This window comes from Solanum verrucosum, unplaced genomic scaffold (assembly GCF_900185275.1).
Source record: "Solanum verrucosum unplaced genomic scaffold, falcon-dt-bn FXZP01000938.1, whole genome shotgun sequence".
Lineage (NCBI taxonomy): Eukaryota > Viridiplantae > Streptophyta > Magnoliopsida > Solanales > Solanaceae > Solanum > Solanum verrucosum.
Genome location: NW_026020396.1, coordinates 24,293 through 45,803, shown reverse-complemented (window position 1 = coordinate 45,803; position 21,511 = coordinate 24,293). Strand labels below are relative to the sequence as shown.

The 21,511-nt window shown below is 31.6% G+C and overlaps 1 protein-coding gene and 1 pseudogene across 1 annotated transcript; one reads left to right on the top strand and one right to left on the bottom strand.

Annotated features, from left to right (window-relative positions):
- The window catches only part of LOC125839379 (late blight resistance protein R1-A-like), a 38,042-nt pseudogene that overhangs the window by 12,622 nt on the left and 3,909 nt on the right, over positions 1-21,511 (bottom strand).
- LOC125839382 (amino acid transporter AVT1I-like) lies at positions 10,226-12,756 on the top strand. Its single transcript, XM_049518364.1, has 3 exons — positions 10,226-10,328; positions 10,994-11,601; positions 12,250-12,756. The coding sequence occupies exons 1-3, from the start codon at positions 10,265-10,267 to the stop codon at positions 12,754-12,756; spliced, it is 1,179 nt and encodes a 392-aa protein (XP_049374321.1). The 5' UTR covers positions 10,226-10,264.

The window sequence follows — 21,511 nt, the reverse complement described above, 5'->3', positions numbered from 1 at the left end:
GAGATAGCTAGAAATAAAAGTATAAACTAAACTTTAAGTCAAGAACTTTATATATCGAATGGTACAAATATAATTTATTAATTTACTATCGGGTTATCGATTAATCTATTAAGAAAAAACCTCAAACCATTAAAAATTAAATACCGATAATCCGTTAATGAAAAAAATCTAAATTGTTACCTAAACCGATAAATCAATAAAATTTCATATCCAATTAACGTTGCTTAATAAAGAGGAAGAGCCAGAGTCAAGTCAGGGGCGGCTCAACGTAATTGGGGGCCTAAAGCGAAATTTCAATTCGCGGCCTAAAATATAAATACACTTCATATACGTATTTATTCAAAAAAAAAAATTACACTATTAAGATGAAAATTATTAGTACTTAATATTGTTTTTTGAGTTACTAGTTTTAGGTAAGATTTTATCAACACAACATTGAAAAACATCCTTTAAGTGAGACAATTATTATATGCATTGTTAACATAATGATATATGTAATAAGTTGATAAATATTAAATAAAGATAAGAGCTAGAAGTTTAGAATCATAGAATTTGACTCAAAAAATTGATGACTTGGTATATCTCATTTTAATATGCTTAGAGTAATGCTTGAAATTGAAATTTAAAAAGAAATAAAAAAAAATTCGTAATTCACTTTGTTCAACACATTTCACTGTTAATTCTTATTTTTAACAAAGTACAAAAGATGTTAAAGTGGATAAAATAATTTATTTTTAAAAAAATTATACTCTTTATCATAAATAATTAATTTTTCTATAAAAATTTTTACACATAATTTATTCTTCACAAAAATTTGGGGCCCCCGAAATTTGGGGGCCTAAGGCAAAGGCCTTATTTTTGCAAGCATAGAGCCGGCCCTGAGTCAAGTTTCATGTCCAACAAATTGCTTTATGTAAAATAATATTTTAATTTTTGTACTAGATAGAATCCATTCTTGTTTATCATTAATTAAAAGTTTAGAATTGTAGTACTATAAGTTAGTCATTATAATTAAGATTTGTGCAAAAACGTGTGGATTGATATATTCCAAAATTAACAAAAAAAAATAAATTGTTGAAACTCAATTTTGGACCTCCACAATATAGATTAATCATTGAGTTTCATCAATTTCGAACGATTTGAAATAATTAGTTTTAGAAAAAATTTTTAAAAAATAAAATAATAGTTTACAGGTTAAATATTTTGTCACTTTTGGAGTTTTTAAATTATAAATATATATTTTTTAATTTTGTAAATGGTCAGTATATTTTATAAATATTCAAAAATTGTCTCAAAAAATATTTTGTTTTAGTTAAATACTTAGTTAATTAGTTTAATTATTCTATAGCTTATATTTTCAAGTTATTAGTCTATATCTGAGTCAATTATTTTAAGTTTGTTAAAATTAAGAAGCTCGTTAATTAATTTTTAATAATTCATCCTATTTAAATTCAATTTGGCTATACTTTTATTTAGTAAAAATTATACAAAGCACATAGTATAATAAACAAATTACTTTCTATCCCTACTCTTTCATAAATTACAAAATTCCCTTTATTTTATTGTCTTGCGGATACTTTAATATGCGGGCGGATACTTTAATTTAGAAGCTGTAATTATCAGTTCAGTGCGTTAAAAAGGGGATTTTATCAGTTCAGTGCCTTAAAAAGGGGATTTTATCAGTTTAGTGCCTTAAAAAGGGGATTTTATCAGTTTAGTGCGTTAAATAAGGGATTTAAAACAAAAATAAAAATTCATTGCCACAATTCACGCATACGTTTCTTTCATCTACAAATCAGTCATTCATAAAACGATTACTGAACTAAAATTTCAAATTTTAAAATTCTCTCTTCCTGTTTTGCGAAAAGCTCTAGAAGGCTAATTCAAAAAAAATTGCAGCGCATTTTTTGGTGAAGATTTGTAATGAATCTTTCGATCTTGTTAAGGCATTCAAGAATATAGGAAAGTGATGTTAGATACGAGCAATACAGAAGTGATGGCATAGTGGTTGGAGAAAATATTTCGTTCGTTAATCTTAATTCAGCAATTGCAGCAAAATTGAATGTTGATGAATCAAAAAAAAAAAATGGAGATCAGATACATCGCAGAAGGTAATTCATCTCCATTGTGTATTCAGAATGATATGGGGGTGAATTTGTACATAGAAGTGAAGAAACACGAGGTAGGATTCGGTATGTGTCCACTATGCATTAATACATCGGATAAAAGTGATGAAGAGATACAAAATTTTGATGCAACAACAGGTGCAATTGTGTGTTGAAGGTGGAAAAAGGGACGCAAAGGCTCTAAGCATTGTTGAATCGAAAATTTGTGATTCTTATTTCATGATGCAATAAATGAAAAATGTTATGTTTTGAATTCTGGCTACATTTTTTTGTTGTTAATTTCTGATAAAGTTAGTTTGGTATACATTGTTGTGTGTCCGATACTTAATTGTTTGTAAATTTTGTATGGGATAGAATAATAGTCTGATAGATGTGATGTGTGCCAAAGTTAAAAGAGACAACATGTAAAAAAGGTATTATTTGAAGCAATTATATATCATATACATAATATCTTCTTCTAAATTTTGTATCTACTAATAATAGAGTATCAGAAGTTGTATTTTTTACCATTATTATATATCATATACATACAATTTTAATATTTGTGGACACAATTGTGTTTCATGTACATAATAATTTCTGGAAATTTAATATCAACTTAAAAAAAGTTAGAGTAATTTTAGTATCAATTTTGTGTATTTGATACTTAATATCTTTGTAACGATGTGTGCCAAAGTTAAAAGAGGCAACATGTAAAAAAGGTATCATTTGAAGCAATGATATATCATATACATAATATCTTTTTCTAAAGTTTGTACCTACTAATAATAAAGTATCGGATGTAGTATTTTTTATCGATATTATATATCATATACATACAATTTTGATATTTGTGGACGCAATTGTGTTTCATGTACATAATAATTTTCTGGAAATTTAATATCAACTTAAAAAATGTTAGAGTAATTTTAGTATCAATTTTGTGTATTTGATACTTAATATATCTTTTTAACTTTGGCATGAAATAATAAAATCGTATCAATTTGAGATGTTTGAAGCACCTAAGTATCATATACATAATATTATGTAAATGATAATGATTTAGTATCATCCGTTGTGATTTGTAACAATCTTATAAGATATAATTTGTACCATGTTGTGTGAAGAATATAATTTTGTTATTTGTGAAAACAATTTTGTATCATATATTTGATAAGTTTGGGGAAATTTTGTATCAGATTCACTGTAGTAGAAGTTGTAGTAATATGTATAATACTTATAATATACAAAAAATAATAAGGTATTAAAATGTATTGAAAACAAATTTAAAAGCGACATAAAAATTATGGACATAAAAACTCTTCAAATTTAGAAGTATGAATTACTTAGAAATATAATGTTGACCTGGCTTGGGAAGGAATACTCCAAAACACTTAATGTATCTTCAAAACAATAAAACTTATATCTTGACTGTAAGTCAGTAAATAAACTACTATTCTACATTTATCAGTTCATCATCTGTCAATGGAATGAAGACACATTTAGCCTTGTAGGATTATCATTCTCGCTAACGTATTCCGCCTTGGCTTTGTCGGTACCATATTTCCATAACAGTGTTGCATATCTTGAGCAAAGATAGTCACTTCGAAAAGGAATCGATGGGACCTTCATTTCGTCACTCAGAAATTCAGCAAAAGCAGCTACATACGTTTCACATTCACTGCAAACAGAAAGAAGATACATTATAAATTGAATGAAATGTGTAAGTAAAGTTGGGTGGATACAATACTGACAGGTCTAAATTAAAAGCAAAAGAAATGCATACCATGGGTAGTGTTGGTCGAGAAATGGGAGGGGAAACCTTTCTACCCCTTTTCTTTTGAGTTTTTGCATCTTTTCCTTTAGATGATTCCCCCACTTCCTTTTTCGATTTTCTCTTCATAGAAGTTGATTTGCCATTAATATCGGTGCAGTAAACTTTTAGACCTCTGTTCTGCCCAGTTGGGGTCTTCTGAATCAAGAATTTGATCATTGTTAGGTGTTATTATTTGGGAAATTCCAATATTAAAAGACGGATGATCCATTGTACAACAAATAACCTCTATATCATACAACGATTTCAACCATGAAACCTTAATATCAACAAGTAAAATATACTTTATTTCAACAATGAAACCTTAAAATCAACAATAAGATATCAACAATTGATAAACAGATATATGAATCACAAGTAACAGATACTTTATTTCAACAACCATATCTTTCATCTACAAATTTAAAAGTAAAACTCAAACCCAAACAATCAGTGTTTCTACAGATTACAAAACTTGCCTATCTTAAATACAAATCGCAGCACACAAAACTTGTCTTAAACTAGTCTTTCATCTACAAATGTAAAACAAATACTTTTTTTTCTATCATCTACATTTATGAATCACAAGTAAAAGATACTTTATTTCAACAATGAAACCTTAAAATCAACAATAAGATATCAGCAATTGATAAACAGATATATGAATCACAAGTAACATATACTTTATTTCAACAACCATATCTCATCTACAAATTTAAAAGTAAAACTCAAACCCAAACAATCAATGTTTCTACAGATTACAAAACTTGCCTATCTTAAATACAAATCACAGCACACAAAACTTGCCTTAAACTAGTCTTTCATCTACAAATGTAAAACAAATACTTATTTTTCTATCATCTACATATATGAATCACAAGTAAAAGATACTTTATTTCAACCATGAAACCTTAATATCAACAAGTAACAGATACTTTATTTCAACAATGAAACCTTAAAATCAACAATAAGATATCAACAATTGATAAACAGATATATGAATCACAAGTAACAGATACTTTATTTCAACAACCATATCTTTCATCTACAAATTTAAAAGTAAAACTCAAACCCAAACAATCAGTGTTTCTACAAATTACAATATACACTAGATACGTTTATTTTTCAACAATGTGTAAAATTAAAAGCAAAAGATAGACATACCATGGGTAGTGTTGGTCGTAAAATGGGAGGGGCAACCTTTCTACCCCTTTTCTTTTTAGTTTTTGCATCCTTTGCTTTAGATGATGACCCCACTTTCGTTTTCGATTTTCTCTTGGAAGAAGTTCGATTCGCCATTAATGCCGTTGCATGCAAGCTTTTAGACCTCTGTTCATTCAAGTTTTGGTGTTCAAATTCAAAAATTTGTTCATTGTTAGGTGTTATTAATTGGGAAATCCCAATATTAAAAGACGGATGATCCATTGTGACAAATAATCCAAAATCGATTGAAACAAAAAATTGATTTTGAAAGAAAAATGAAGAAGAAGAAGAATACCTATTTTGAACTTTGACACTGTTGAATCGTTTGGAAATCAAATTGCTTTGAAAGCGGTAACTGATTTGGTAGTGGGAGAGATCATAGGCAAGATTTTGGGGGTGAGGAAGATGGGTTTGATTTCTTTCACAATAAAGTATCCGGAAAATAGGAATTAGGGAAAAAGTAGGGATTTTTGAATTTTTATGAAAGAGAAGGGATTAATTGATAATAGGTAAACATATGTAGTGTACTTTAGTAATTTTACCTTTTATTTACCAATTTAGTCCATCTCTTCCACATCCTTTAAGAAACCAATCAATATTGGGCCCTCTTCTCTCAAACAACACAAATGACCCATTCCCAATTCCAATATCAACCGACCCAACCCATTCCTTCAATACATACAACCAGCAATACCAAAAAAATGACCCAGACCCGAATTCTTCTATTTCCAGAACAGCAACCAGTGTACGCGACCCGAAACCAGAACATTGTACGTGTTACTGTTCTTCTTCTCCGCAGCACAACAAACCCAAATCGCGAACCCGGCCCATCTAGCGCAGCAGTTCGTGCTCTCTCTCCATCACTCTGTGTTCTCTCCTTACGAGAATCATTCAGGTGTCGTAATCTCCTTGCTCGTTCGTCCTTCCTCTCAAATCAGACGTCCCAAATCATTTTTCCGTTGAGAATTGTACAAGTCTGGTACAAATTCCAGCAACAACCTTATCTCTCAGAGATTTTTGGATTTCAAATTCGAATTTCACCCAATTCTTCACCTGTTTTCCCCCCTAAACCGAACCCTAGTCTTCCCCTATTTAAACCCTTTTCTCCCTCTTTGTTTGGGGGCCGGAACAAATAGATAGAGAGGGTAGTCCAGCAAGCTGAAGAACGAAAATTAGATATAGGAATCTAGAAAAAGAAAACAGCCGAAAACAGAGAGGATATTTAGCTTTGGGTTACAGTTTCACTGTTTGATCCTGGTCTTCATTTTTTGGGATTCATCAGAGTTTGAAGTTGGTGGTGTAAGTATCCTTTCAAGCTCGTTGTCTCAGGCTCGCTGCTCCAAAAGAGGTAATATTTTCTTCTATTTCGTTTTGTTTAGCTATTTTTTTCTCAATTCCCTGAAGTAGCTACGCATCTGCATCCTTCATTTTCGTTTGATTTCGGGTGATTGTATGAACGTGTAGATTAGAAGATAACAATGATGATGTTCTTGTTGAGGCTACCTTCGTCTCTTAGGAATCATTATATTTTGAAGTTTGTAGTAACTTAGCTACTGGTTAAAATTCTCTGAAATAGGTGATAGAAATTATCGATATCAATGCTTCATGTGCTCATACTCGTTATGAATCTTTGTTGTGGTACCTAACTGCATTAAGCTTCAGCGTATGTTTCGGTTATCTGTTGGGAAGCTTTAAGTTCATGTTTGTGTGTATTTATTAAATTTTGCCTAAGATTATGGGTTCAATGTAGCATCAATCGTGATTAAGGAGCTGAAGCTTAGTTACTTGTCCATGTTTGAGTATTCTGTTATCTCTAATCTTGTCTGCTTATAGTTGTTGTTTTTTTTTCTTTTTTCATATTGATTTAAATGCTAATATTATATGGTGCACATTTGGTTCATATCTTGAAAATCTCATCATTAATCATGGACCTCACCATAAGAGTATCTAGTCGGAGCTGCTAATGTTTTGGATAAGTTGTTGAGTTTACCTCTTTAGTATTGTTAAGAGTATATATCTATATATAAGCTTTCTTTTAAGGTTAAAGTAGCGTCAAATGATATTGCGTCTGTCTTTTTTTAAACCAATTAAGATTCTGTGCTTTTTTTTTTTTATTGAATGTTCCTGCTCATTTTTTGGCTGATAGTTTCTGCTAATGTTTTGACCGATTGTTCCAGATTGTGCATTGTTTTGATTTAGGAAGGCTTAGCTTGTTTGTCATGATTTTGCTCTTTATCCTAAATAGCTCTTAAGCTTAATTTTTAGCCATCTTTTTAATTTTATTTGTGCCTTTATTAATGCTAAATGTAGTCAGTAGTCAAATATTAGTAATTTGTTAGTAAGCATGCTTACTAAGGCTTAGTTAAAATTAAGAGTTCTCCGTTATCAATTCTAGACACTGCCTTGTTTATGCTAGTTTTTATATTTGATATAGCATGGTTTTTTTTTAGTTAATGAGTCATACTTGTGTATTTTTTTTTACTTTGTGTCGCATGTGAAATCTGTCTAAGTTCATCATGAACTCCTATGTTCTCCCTTGCATCTCGAAATAGGCCAAGGAGGCCCAATTCTCCTTTATCGAGTCAGCTAGTCTTGAAAGATCGAAGAACAGGTCCTTGACATTGACGTACAGGTGTTCGGAGTGAATCGAAGTGTTGGATACGCACAATATACATCGATATACATCAGTCGTATATGTTGTATATTGCGTTGAAAATGGGCTAAAAGAGCCCTAGATTTTCAGCTTTGTATTTTGTTATTATTGGGCCTAATCCCTCTTATTTTGAGTGTTACTATCCTATTAGATTTTAGGACAGCTACAAATGGGCCAACGGCCCAAAAGCTGAAATTAGGCCCAAGTGTTGGTCAAGGTGGACAGAAAACCAGACTTAGGCCTAGACTCTCTCTCTATTTTATCTGTTTTCATATTTGTTTTGATTGTTTATTTGCTAGTTAATTTTAAGGTTTTCCCCTAGTTCAATTCCCCAAAAGATGAATCAATCATATCTTTCTTAAAATCAAATAAGTATATTTTATTTTACTTGACTTTAGAATATATAGTATTTTCCACTTAAGTAATATTCTTATTTCCATTTCCCTTGAAAATGAGTTTAAAAGTTGTTTATTTCTTCTATTTAATCAAGCATGTTTTTCTTTTAAACACATTAGCCAAATTGTTAGTTATCGGATAACCGCGTGTTAGCAGGCATTTCGGGTGCTTTCAAACCCTTTCCGAAATGCTAATATGAACCCCGAACCCCCTTTTAATATTTTCATTAGATTTTTGTTTTAATCTTTTGACAAAAATCAATTTTTTCTTAATTTCCTTTAAAAATTAAGTGGCGACTCTTAAAAACCCATTGTTTTCTCTTTTTAAATAAAACAATAATTCCCATACAAATTGAGACTTTAATTAATTTAGTATAAATGAGGTTTGATTCTAAAGGACATTTTAATGGATGCAAACTACTTTTTAAAATTATAGTAGTATGCATGTGCAAATCGAGTCATGGATAACTTTTATTTATATATTAGATTTAAATGTTTCAATACAAAAATCGAATTGTAAAAACAATTGATAAAAAATTACATAATGAAAAATAAAGAGAGAAAATAATAAAAGAGACTAATAGGTATATTTTGTATAGGTATCCTAGAATTAGAAGGCCCTTGCCTTTCTTAAATCGGAATAAATATACACATTAACAAAGAGTGATAATGCATTTTATCAACATTAATTAATAGCCATTAGATTCAAAGCTGCTACAGATTTTAGAGATATTTACAAAGAATGTTAGTTACTTCTAAAAATACAAATTTAACAACGATATCCGTATAGAAGAATATGATGAAATAGGGCAGAGCGGGACCAAATAGGACAAAATTCTCTTAAAAAATAATACCAAAATGAATAGGCATACGCGAATAAATTTAGTGGGTCAAAACTTACATTATAGGATCAAATATAAAAATATACATAATTTTTTAAAGCTATTAAAAAGAGTGAGAAATACGATGTGAAATAGAAAATATTTCAACGTCCTTCTCTTTATCGTCAAGTGGTTGAGAGCCCCCTCGCAGAACGCCATCACCTACATCTTTATGAGTTTGAGAATCTAGCTTTTTATTGATTGAGTTGTGAATTAATAACTAAAAACATATAGATAGAATATTTTTATTCTAGACATATTTGCCAAAACCCAATAGACATATTTGCCAAAACCTAATAACAAATTGCTTGATGAAAAAGAATATTTTTATTTTTGTACTAGATAGAATCCATTCTTGTTTATTAATAAAAGTTTAGTATTGTAGTACTATAATATACTCATTATAATAAAGATTCGTGCAAAAACGTGTGAATTGATATATTCCAAAATTAACAAAAAAAAAATCCCATATAAATGGAGACTTTAATTTAGTATAAATGAGGTTTGATTCTGAAGGACATTTTTAATGGATGCAAACTATTTTTTTAAATTAAAGTAGTAAGTGTATGCATGTGCAAATTGAGTTATTAGTTTAATGAAAAACATAGATAACTATTATTTACATAATAGATTTAAATGTTTCAATACAAAAGTCGAATAGTAAAAACAATTGATAGAAAATTACCTAATAAAAAATAAAGAGAAGAAAATAATAAAAGAGATTAAAAGGTATCCTAGAATTAGCAACGATTAAGCTATTACCATTAATAAATTACTGTTGAAAATCATTTTTAATGTAGTGTATGTTCCGCTCCTTGATTAAACTAATAAACTATTCAATCTTTTTTTACTTGTGCAAGTCTATTCGATAAAAAAAGTCTTCCAATAATAGCCTTATTTGAATTATCCTTTTTCGATCCATATCAACATTTCGTATAGAAGAATATGATGAAATAGGGGTTAAACACCCTTCTCTAGATAAAAAGCAGAACGCCATCACTGTATCTCTATGAGTTTGAGAATCTAGCTTTTTAATTATTGAGTTTTAATTTGAATTAATAACTAAAAACATATAGATAGAATATTTTTATTCTAGACAAATTTGCCAAAACCCAATATATAAACTAGCATTTTGATGTTAATTTTGGCACTCAAAAAATATGGGATCCCATAGTGTGGAGAGAATTGAGACTCAAAATCAGATTCCACAAATTATGGAGCCTAGTAAAGGAACCTCTTTCTTTAGAACATGTTTCAATGGTATTAATGCATTATCAGGTAAACATCTCATTATTTATTGTTGTTGTTTTCAAGACACATCCAAAAGTAGACATAAGTGATCATAATCACTTAGCTTATCGAAGATATGATCCAAAATAGGAGAATATGAAGGTCGTAAATTAAGGTAAAAAGTTATAAGTCAAGTAGTCGTGCTGTGTAGTTTTCCTTATAAGTGGTATTAGTATTTTCTCCTCCTAATTTCTTATAATGGTTAGTTTTACCTGTTATTTCCTTTGTTTCAGTTACTGTATTATTTGTTGGTGCTACTGGTATACTCTATTCTTTTTTATTTTGTTATGCTTTACTTGAGTCGAGGGACTATCAAAAACAACCTCTCTATCTTCATAGGATAGGGATAAGGCTACGTATATGCACCAAATACCCTCTCCAGACCCCACTTATGAGATTTCACTAAATATGTTGTTGTATTGTACTACTTTAATTGAAGTTATATGCACCGACAAAGTAAATGTTTTTTTTCCGTTATTAGTATTGTTCAACCTGTTATAACGAGTTACTTGTTATTATTTCTATTATCTTACCTATGCTTATGATCACATAGATAAATTTATCTGTAATCACCTTATAAGTGACTTGATTGTATAAATATTCAATAACTCGATACATAAAACTTGAACTCTTTTTCTTCTTCTTTCATATAGGTATTGGAATAATATCAGTACCCTATGCACTTTCACAAGGAGGATGGTTATGTTTGATGCTACTTTTTTTAGTAGCAATTATATGTTGTTACACAGGAATACTTTTACAAAGATGCATGAGTGTTTCACCATCAATCAATACATATCCTGATATTGGTGAATTTGCTTTTGGTAACAAAGGAAGAATCTTGATATCAATTTTCTTATATCTTGAACTATACTTTGTTGCAATTGAATTCCTCATATTAGAAGGTGACAATTTGCAAAAATTATTCCCAAATGCAAAAATTCATTTTGGTTGTGTTAAAATTGTTGGAAGGGAAGTATTTGTTTTATTAGTTGCTATTGTAATATTGCCAACAACATGGTTGAAAAGTTTAGGTTTATTGGCTTATGTTTCTATTGGTGGAGTTTTGGCTTCAATTGTTTTGGTTTTTTCAATATTTTGGGTTGGTGCAATTGATGGTATTGGATTTGAAGAAAAAGGTGTGATTTGGAGATGGGATGGATTGATAAGTGCAATAAGTATGTATACATTTTGTTATTGTGGTCATGCTGTTTTCCCAACAATATGCAATTCCATGAAGGATAGAAGCCAATTTCCCAAGGTAATAATATCTTATTGATAAATATGTATTACTTTGGTTTCAATTTATGTGGTACCGTTTAACTAGATACAAAGCTTAAGATAAGAGGAAATAGTTTTGTTTTGAAAGTTGTGGTTGTATATTGTTTCATTAAGGGCGTAAAAGGAAATTTAAAGTTATGTTATTTTTTTGTTATAGAAAGATCGATGACATTTCTTTTGAGACAACAGATTAAATTTTTTATAAAAGTATGAAAATGAGATGGAGGAAGTGTTACTCTCGCGCCACATAGAAAGTGCTCCAATACTTAGAAGTTGGAGAGAAGTACTCCAACCACAGAAATAGACAGAACAATACAAAAACATACAAAAAGACACAAAAATGTACGGAACAGAAAACTTAGCGTGAGATTCAAGAACTTTTCAATTTATAAATAAAATATTTTTGTTCAATATTTGATTGAATATGAAGCTGGCAGATGACATTTCAATTTATAAATGATCATATGCCTAATTATAAAAAAAATGACATTTCATATTTTCTCATACTAAATTGTAAATACCTTTGCGACGGCCTACATGTCATATTACACCAATAATTATAAACATATTTTATTTGATCATCGTATATATAACTTAAATCTTTTTTTTTTCCTTTTTTGTCAAACAGGTTTTATTTGTGTGCTTTATATTAAGCACCATAACCTATGGATCAATGGCAACTATGGGGTACTTAATGTATGGACAAAATTTAATGTCACAAATAACATTAAATCTCCCTACCGGGAAAATTAGTTCAAAAATCGTGATATATACGACACTCGTTAATCCAATAACAAAGTATGCTCTTGTCGTCTCTCCAATTGCAACGGCTATTGAAGATAAATTACCTTTACGAAAGAGTAAGTTTATCGTAAGCTACTTCATCAGAACATTTTTAGTCATCAGCACTGTCATTGTGGCGTTAACCGTTCCATTCTTTGGATATGTCATGACATTTACGGGCGCTCTTTTGGGCGTTACCGTGTCGATATTGCTACCATGCCTATGCTACCTCAAGATCAAGAAGCCGTCATATTTGGAAGTTGTGTTTATTGGGATGATTTTGGTTTTTGGTTCTTCAGTTGCCATATCTGGAACTTACACTTCTTTGAAAAACATTATTAGTCATGTCTAGAGGTGACAAATGAACGGTTTGGACAAAATTTGGATGGGTCAGAATGGACTGAATCAATGTGTCGTTGCTCAATCATGTCCCAAGTCAAGATGGGCTAAATAATGGTTTGTAGATTACAATTAATACATAGTAATGAAAATCAAGCACGCATATAATATCTCATCCGTTATAATAAAGAACACAAGTGCTGATAGCAAGCACTGTTTATACTTGATAAACAGTTATTAATGTTGGAAGAAGGCATACATGTCTTGAGAATTTGTATGCGCTAGCTCGATCTGATCTGATCTGATCTGCAAAGAACATATATATTGTATAAGTTAAAACTAATATTGGAAAACACATAACATTTGTAAAAGTAATCTGTTAATGAAGCATACCTCAACTAAAGAAGAATACCTCAAGCTTGTCTTCTCCAGTCATTTCTTCAACATATTCCTTAATATTGAAGATCGACACTTTAATAGTGATAAGCTCTAATGACGCAATATCTCCAAAACTGTCTGGGATCTCCATAAGCTTATAACATTCACGTATGTCTAGTTTCTCGAGCACGGGAAAGGATTTCTCTGCATCAACCTGCCATTCAGAAAATTCTACTCTATGCAAATTTAGATATTTGAGTTTCTGGAAGGTGAGATCTTCCATGTTCCATTCTTTCCCCTCATTGATGATTGTGTATTTTAGAATTAGTTCTTGAAGGTTGGGTAGTCTAGCAATTCTTGAAAGTGTATCGTATGTCAGAGCAAGCCCTAGCAACTTCATTTTCTTCAAGCTCGAAGGGAAGCCGTGTGTATATTCATCGTAGGAATCCCAAAAAGAATATAAACAGAGTTGTTCAAGTTCGTTAAGGACATCCAATCTTGGAAAACAAATCTTCTCTGCTGAACAATCTTCTAGTCCTCCGATACAGACTCTAAGGTTTTGAAGATTAGTAAACCTTTTGAAAATAATATCCTCCGTGTCTTCTAAACCGGGAAGGTAGAGCTCATCTAATGTTCTCAAATTTTCTAACCTTAAATCCTCATCTAACACAGTGATGTCCGGATCAAAGAGAGCACCCCCATTCATCCGTACATCTCGTAGCTTTGCAAGACTCCAAAAACAAGGCGATAGTAATATGTATGATCCCTCCGAGTGATCCACCACCAGAGTTTCTAGATTGCAGAGGTTTGAAAATGACGGTGGGAGAGTGATAGCCTCTGTCTGAATGATTAAGTACTTCAAATGAATGAGCATACCGATTTCATTTAGCAAAGAATCTGTCAATGTTATGCCCTTCAAATCCAAACTTTTAAGAAGCCTCAAGTGTTTTAGGTGACTGTTGTAGGAAAGACAATCCTTAACCCCATCACACGCCTTCAGAGAGAGGAGCTGTTTAACATAAGGATTCTTCTTTTCTGGATTAAACACCACAAAATTTCTATCCAAATGAAAGAGACCTTCATTATAATGAATGGTAATTCCACGCGGAATCAGATTTGAAGAAGAAGACGGAGTGTTTGAACCTCCTATGAAGTGAAACAACTTTTCCTTTCTAGATTTTATATAACAAAAGTCATGCACAAGATCATGAATTTTGAAAATAGAATTATCGAAAGGTATTACCAAGCTACTCGAAATTAACACATCCACTACTTCTTCTGCATTTTTCATCTCAAGTCCTTGAGCAATCCATAAATCTTTCAACTCAGAGATCATTATATCTTTGTCCTTTGGATAACTTGCAAGGTAAACCAAACACGGCTTTACGTGATCTGACAAATGGTCATAACTTAATTGTATAACCTTCACCACTTCCTCTTCATCCTTAAAAATAAAGGAACTCAAATTATCGAGAACTTCAAGCCACAAAGCCTCTCTCTTTTCCTTCTTTGAAATGACTCCACCGATTAGATCAAGTACTAAAGGAAGCCCATCACACTTTCGATCTATCTTTTCTCCAACATCCATTAGGTCATAAGGGCAACGTTCTTCTCCGAATACCCTTTTTTCTAATTACTCCCAACTTTCTTCTGATCTTAGCAATCGAAGATAAAGAGGATCACTGTGGCATTTTCCATGCAAAGCAACTTCCTTTTTCCGACTTGTTAGAATAACTCTGCTTCCTTTCTGTAATTCAGGAAAAGGTCTTGTTAGCTCATCGAATGTTTCAGTATCCCACATGTCATCCAAGACAATAAGGTACCTTTTTCCAAATAATTGTTTCCGCAGCTTATCAGCAACGTCATCATCTATGTCATCCTCACTGAATTTTTCTTTCAAACAAATAACTTGATTGAAAATTTTCTGCAACAACTTTTTCTCATTACTTTCCTGGTCAACTGTGCACCAAGCACAAACGTCGAAATGATCAACAATGGACTTATCATTATACACCCTGGCATGCCGACTATGGAAATGACATCTATCTCAGCTGGTCCGCTGGTGAGCTTCCTAATTATCCACTCTGTCTCCTCCTCAAAACCTACGATTATTTTACCAACTGTACTCGATGACTTTCTTTCAACCGGCTTCTAGGAGCTGCTTAATGAAACAATTTGATCTTGTTCATTCTTTAACCTCTCTATGAAATCCTGAAGATTGACAATGTCCTCGCGAAGTAGAGCAGATGATACCTGCTAAAAGACCAAATGTGTATCAAAACCAAATTTACTCAAATGTAGCTTACTGCATAAGCTAAATGTTGTTTTTCCTCTTCTTATAGTTTATATAAAAAATTATTCGAAAAAGTCAACTTTCTTTATTTTGTAACAGAAAAATCACTATACTTTTGTCATTTCACCTCTACACATTCAAAAGCAAGAGAGTTAGGTGATGAAGTTAATTCAGCCTTAGCATGTTCTTTAAATTGCTTAAACTAATGATTCAAATACCTTTACAGGAGAGTTTTTGGATGTCTAACTTATTCCAAGAACGGTGGTATTGATCTATCTGGATATATATGATGATCTATTTACTCGGCAATTCTTATCTTACCTTTTCAACAACAACAAAAAGTCTACATCACTAATTAATTATTAAGTAATTAAAAAAAACTAGGTAATTTATCCGCGCTTCGCGCGGGCATAAATAATATTTCTAAGCTTTTGAATAGCCTTTTCAATAATCGATTGTTATAAGAAAAAAAAAAGTAATTTTTAGTAGGTTTTAAGAACATTTTAACAGAAATTAAATGATTTGAAAATTATCAGTTATCTCAAGAATTTAAATATATAATGAATGATGAAATATACCTTGATATCTAATCATTTTTGTCTTTTACATAATTTATCATAATATATGTTTGATGATATAATTGTCTTGTTAAAACTGAGTGATGTTTTTATGTAGCGATTAAACATAGTTTTTTCTATTTTTTTGTACATGAAAAACGTAGAACTGATAATTTTATGGTTAGAATAACTCCTTGTTAAAAAAAATTATATAAAAATTTTCGATAATCAATATTAGTTATAAATAAGTTAAGACCGTTAAAAATGGACACCACAACAACATAAATAAATTTTTTTAGAGACAATCTACTTGTTTGAGGTCAAACGTTCACGACATTTCGTTATTGTTACTTTGTTACTCTAACAAAATTTATAGAAGGAGAAAAAATAACTTTGAAACAATAGCAAATAACATTGTTGACCTTTTTAGAAATTCATGCTTCATTAAACTGTTGCTCTGAAGGCCCTTCTAGATGCTTCATCAATTCAAGTTTACGACTTTTTCATAAATATGTATGTATACTTGTTGCATTATGAAAGTACAGGTAGATCAAAATGTTGGATTCTAGACTCATGTTAAAGAAATATTCTCGAACATTAAAAATGAAAAATGAGTCTAACCTAGATAACTCAAATGTTTAGCAATGACTTGGGACATAAATGACAACAAATCTATGTTAATAGACATATCTTTTGTAGCTTAAGATATTACTTTTATTTAGAGCAGGTTTTATTTCATATTCTTCAAATTAAGCTTGCTGAAAATAGTCATAACTCACACCAAAAATATTTAGTAGAGATGAATGAGAAGGAAAAAAAAAGAACAACATTAAAAGGACGAAAGCTTTGTCCAAGTGAGATCATAGACATACCAAACAAAAATTAATCAATGCAATTTTAAGGAGACAACAAAGCACCGAGAAAAAAACATACATTAAAGGGAGTAAACTATGAGATATCCAATGATGATAAGAAATCATTCTAACCAGAAAAGTTCTCATGTTTTAAAATAACATACCTTAGAAAATTGACTAACACTTCAATCAACTTTCTGTCACGCCCCGAGCCTACACCCTGGGCGGGACCGGCACCCGGAGACCATTTCTGGCCCCAAGCAAACCCTTGGCCTGGCTTTCTTAACTCAGCGGAAACCTAACCTAACAGAATAACTCAATGCAATGCAATATTACAAAACAACTTAACTTATAAAATATGGCCATATAGGCAACTCGAATCTCAAAATAGAATATTTACATATATACATAGATGAGAGACTCAAAACTAACTGACTGACTGTCTGTTTATGAAGCCTCTAAAATACTGAGATGGATGTTGGGACAGACCCCGCAACATCCTAATAAAACAAAAACTAAGAACACAAAATAATTGAGTCCTCCGGAATGCAAGGAGGCTCACCACTGACTCTAGAGTGCTCAGCTGGATCAACGACGTGCAGGATGCTGATCTGGGGTACCTCTATCTGTATTATAAGATGATGCAGGCCAACTAGCATCAATACATAGAATGTACGAGTATGCGAGCTGGAAAACTAAGCAACATAGGCTAGAAGGAATTTTGGAAGAAATTGAAAAGTTTACCTTGCTCAACTCAACTCAACCTGACTGACTTCTTTCAATATAAGGCAATTTAAAACAAGTGCGATATAAGGAAAGACTGTTTAAAACATGCTATAGACTTTGTGTGTATACAAAGATACAATAAGCCTGAAATGTATATAGAAATACAATGAACTGATGTATATAAAAATACAATAATCTCTGTGTATGAAAATACAATAACTGCTGTGGGAGTTTCTCTAACCGGCAACCATCACATAAGAGCTATAGTGATGATACATCGATCGACCTCACGCTGCCAGAGCATCTTATACCCGGCCAAAGGTATAAGACCTGAACTGCCTAATGGATCCACTAGTCTAATCTGAAAAGGATTCATCTAAAAAGTATGATCCTTTTCTACCCATGGTGGCTAACATGGTTCTATGGGGGCTGTGGGTTCTTTGAACGCTCCCCCAATTCGGTGCTCGATACTACTCCCAAAAATGTACTGGCTCTTATGTTTTTAAAACATATTTATTCCTGCTGATATGAGATAATTACTCAAAAACTAGCCCGAAGGCTCTTTTGGAAATCTCAGGTTCCAACCTTGTTTAAATGTAAAAACATTTCTTTAAAACTTCTTTGGGAATACGTTCCCTAATAACTTTGAGAAATGAACCCAACTTTAAACTCTTTACTTTACTTGAACTCTTGGCTTGATGTGAAACTCTTAACTTAACATGAAACTCTTAACTTTTGACTTGACTTGAAACTCAATACTTTTGACTTGACTTGAAACTCGAGTCTTAAAAATGAAGCTAAAACATTCACTAAAGACTCTTGAACAACTTTAAAAACTTGCTTTGACTTACTTCACTTCTAAGCTTAACTCTTAACATCACTTGACTTCTAACTTTACTTGACTTGGAACTAACTCTCCTTGAATTGGATTATGAATTCAAGGGTAATGATTTGTGTTTGGAAGGACCCCATGATGATTAGGAATAATTTAGGACAGCTAGACTGAAGAAAAATTTCAAAATTTAATTCTGAAAATAGAACAGATTCTGTTCACAGAGGGAACACAGCTGCAACGCAGACTTGTTTCCTAAAAGCAGCCTGACTTTTCTCCTTCATGTTGCCAATTCTAAACCCTCTTAACTTCAAAGGTTCTTTTCCCAAACACTTGGGGTCATAAACCCCTCAACATACAATGGATTCCACTCAAAAACACAACCAAATCCTGTCCCAAATCAGCAAAAACTTCAACAACACAACCAACAACTTCAACAACCAAAATAAATCTTTTCTTGGAGTTAAAAACGAGTTGGTGTGTGGGGGTATGAACCAACCAACACTAAGGATTATAAAATCCCTCAATATACAATAGATTTCAGCTCAAGAACACAATCAAATCATGTCCCACAACCAACAATAACTTCCACAACACAACTAACAACATCAACAACAACTAACAACTTCAACAACTTCAACAACAAATCCAATCTTTTCTCAAATCATAAAATGAGCTTGGTGTGTGGGGGAAAGGATCAAACCACACTAAAGAACTCACATACCTTGATAGGGATCACCCCCGACGAAATTCCACGACGGAAACTTGTTGATCTCCTCTTTCTCCTCTTCTTCTCCTCTTCTTCTCTTCTTCTTCTCTTCTTCACTCTCAAGAACCCTAACTTTCTCTCTTTTAAAATGGAAAAAAAATGATCCACAAACAGCCTAACACAACAATATAACCTCAAAAGAAATGATTTGTGAAAAGACCAAAATGCCCTTAAATTTCCGGACGGACTCCCTGCCAACTGCCCCAACTTTCAAAGGGCATAACTCGCTCATACGAACTCGGAATCGAGCAAACTCGGTGGCGTTGGAAAGATCGTTCCACAATCTTCACAACCATAACTGGAACTACTCCTAAATCATCCTGATCTAGGAGTTACGACTACTCAAAGTTGGCCAAAAACTCACTGATTTCCACACTTAGCCAAATTTTCCAGATTCTGAATTTTTCCAAAAAATGACTACTTCCAATATCAAGCTTCTTCATATTCATTTTAAATTGTCGGATGTTACACTTTCAATCCTTAAAGTACTCATAATATCCAGTGATAAAATTTAGTAAAAATAGATAACAACAACACAAAGCAAAAAAATAATGCAAAGTTATTAACTCTCAGAGGATCTTCTAAAGAACACAAAATCTCATCCTTGTATGTGAAGAAATGACGTTGTTGATGAACAATTAGAGATTTGTAAGAGTTTTTTTTTTTATTGTACCTTCAAGAATTTCAGTAGAGAAAACTTGCTTGAAGACTCAATTAACGTTTGTTATTTAATATGTACTAACAAATACTTATAACAATAATATTGCAGAAACATAAACAACAAAACTTAGAGCATGTACTCAAAAACAACAATTAATAATATAAACATAAATTAATGATTGTAAAAACATACCAGGATTTGTAACAATAGAATGAAACAGAATGGAAAAAATCGAGCTCATTGAATGCACAGTGTCCCCTTAAGGAAATTACTCCCCCCCCACCCAGTACCCGAGATTTAAAGGAATAGATCCTCTCAGAAAAGAACGATTCTATTCACCAGTGTATTGATACAAAAAAAATGGTGTCAGTGAGTCATTCAACAGGAGCAAAGTACACAATTATTTAATTGTCCAGAAGAAAAAGAAGAAGTTCAAAATTTTCGTTGTTTTAAAATGAGAGGAAATTCCTCTATTTATAGACAACAAAAGGTAGTGGGTACAAATGCTTATTATGTCTTATCAGAAAGGTCACAACCTTTCATAAAAGTCATAACTTTTCATAAAAGTCACAACTTTTCATAAAAGTCACAATTTTTTATAAAGTGACAACTCTTCATAAAACTCGTAGACTTTTCATAAAAGTCACAACTTTTCATGAAAGGGGAAGGCTAGTTTTGGAAATAGAATAAATTAAAAGGGAATCCTGGTTTGTGGTGGCGCCACGTAGGCGGGTCTAGGGTTCTCTTTTATATATATATATATATATATATGATCATTCTAAAAATATTTGTATATATATAATCAAGATAAATACTATTGACAACAATGCCTCAACTCATTCTTATTGTGTCTCATGGACACCTGATTACTAACATGACACATAAGATTATCATTTTGTAAATTAAAGTGTTCAACCGAAAAAATAGGGACGAATTGAGGTGTGTATTCTCAAAATTTTATTTTTAACAATTGATTTTATACCTAATAAGATATAAGTTCTTTATTAACTGCAATCATCCTACATGACAATTTTTATCCTATATGGTGTCCTATGTGTAATATGTCACGTAGGTCTCATGTGTCTACTTGTTCAACTTTATACAAGTTAGCGTCTACATGTGAAATGAGGCCAAGTTAAATGACACATTTATGTATTATGCCATTAATTTAGTCTTGTTAAGTATGTTTGTTTCTTTATGTAACTTAGATTATGAACATAATCTTTATAACTTATAAGAATCAATGATTCAATTTTTGTTTGTATAAGTTAAACTCAATATACTAAATCATTTGTTATAGTTGAATTTATCAAATTGATTTAAGGACACGTGAGTTAGATTGATCTTGTAAATGAATATAAGGGCAAGAATATAATCAAACCGTGTATCAGATCTTGAGAATCGGGCCTTGGTGGCCGAAGTACAATGTGTTCAGAATGGCTTAAGAACCGGGAAACTAAGAGCTTTTGTTTAGAGAGCTTAGTGCACCAAGCTGCCCTTTTTTAATTTTAAGATTTAAGGTGCGTAACAGGCCAAACATTTAGCTTATCTATTAGGCTATTCTGGATAGTTTTGTGACTTTACTATAGAAATAGATAACGTTCAAATTTTGACCCTTCCACTGGTTTTTGACAAACAAAAAAAAACAAATAATGTTGCATGGGATGGATATTCCTAAGAGTTAATGTTTTGTGCACT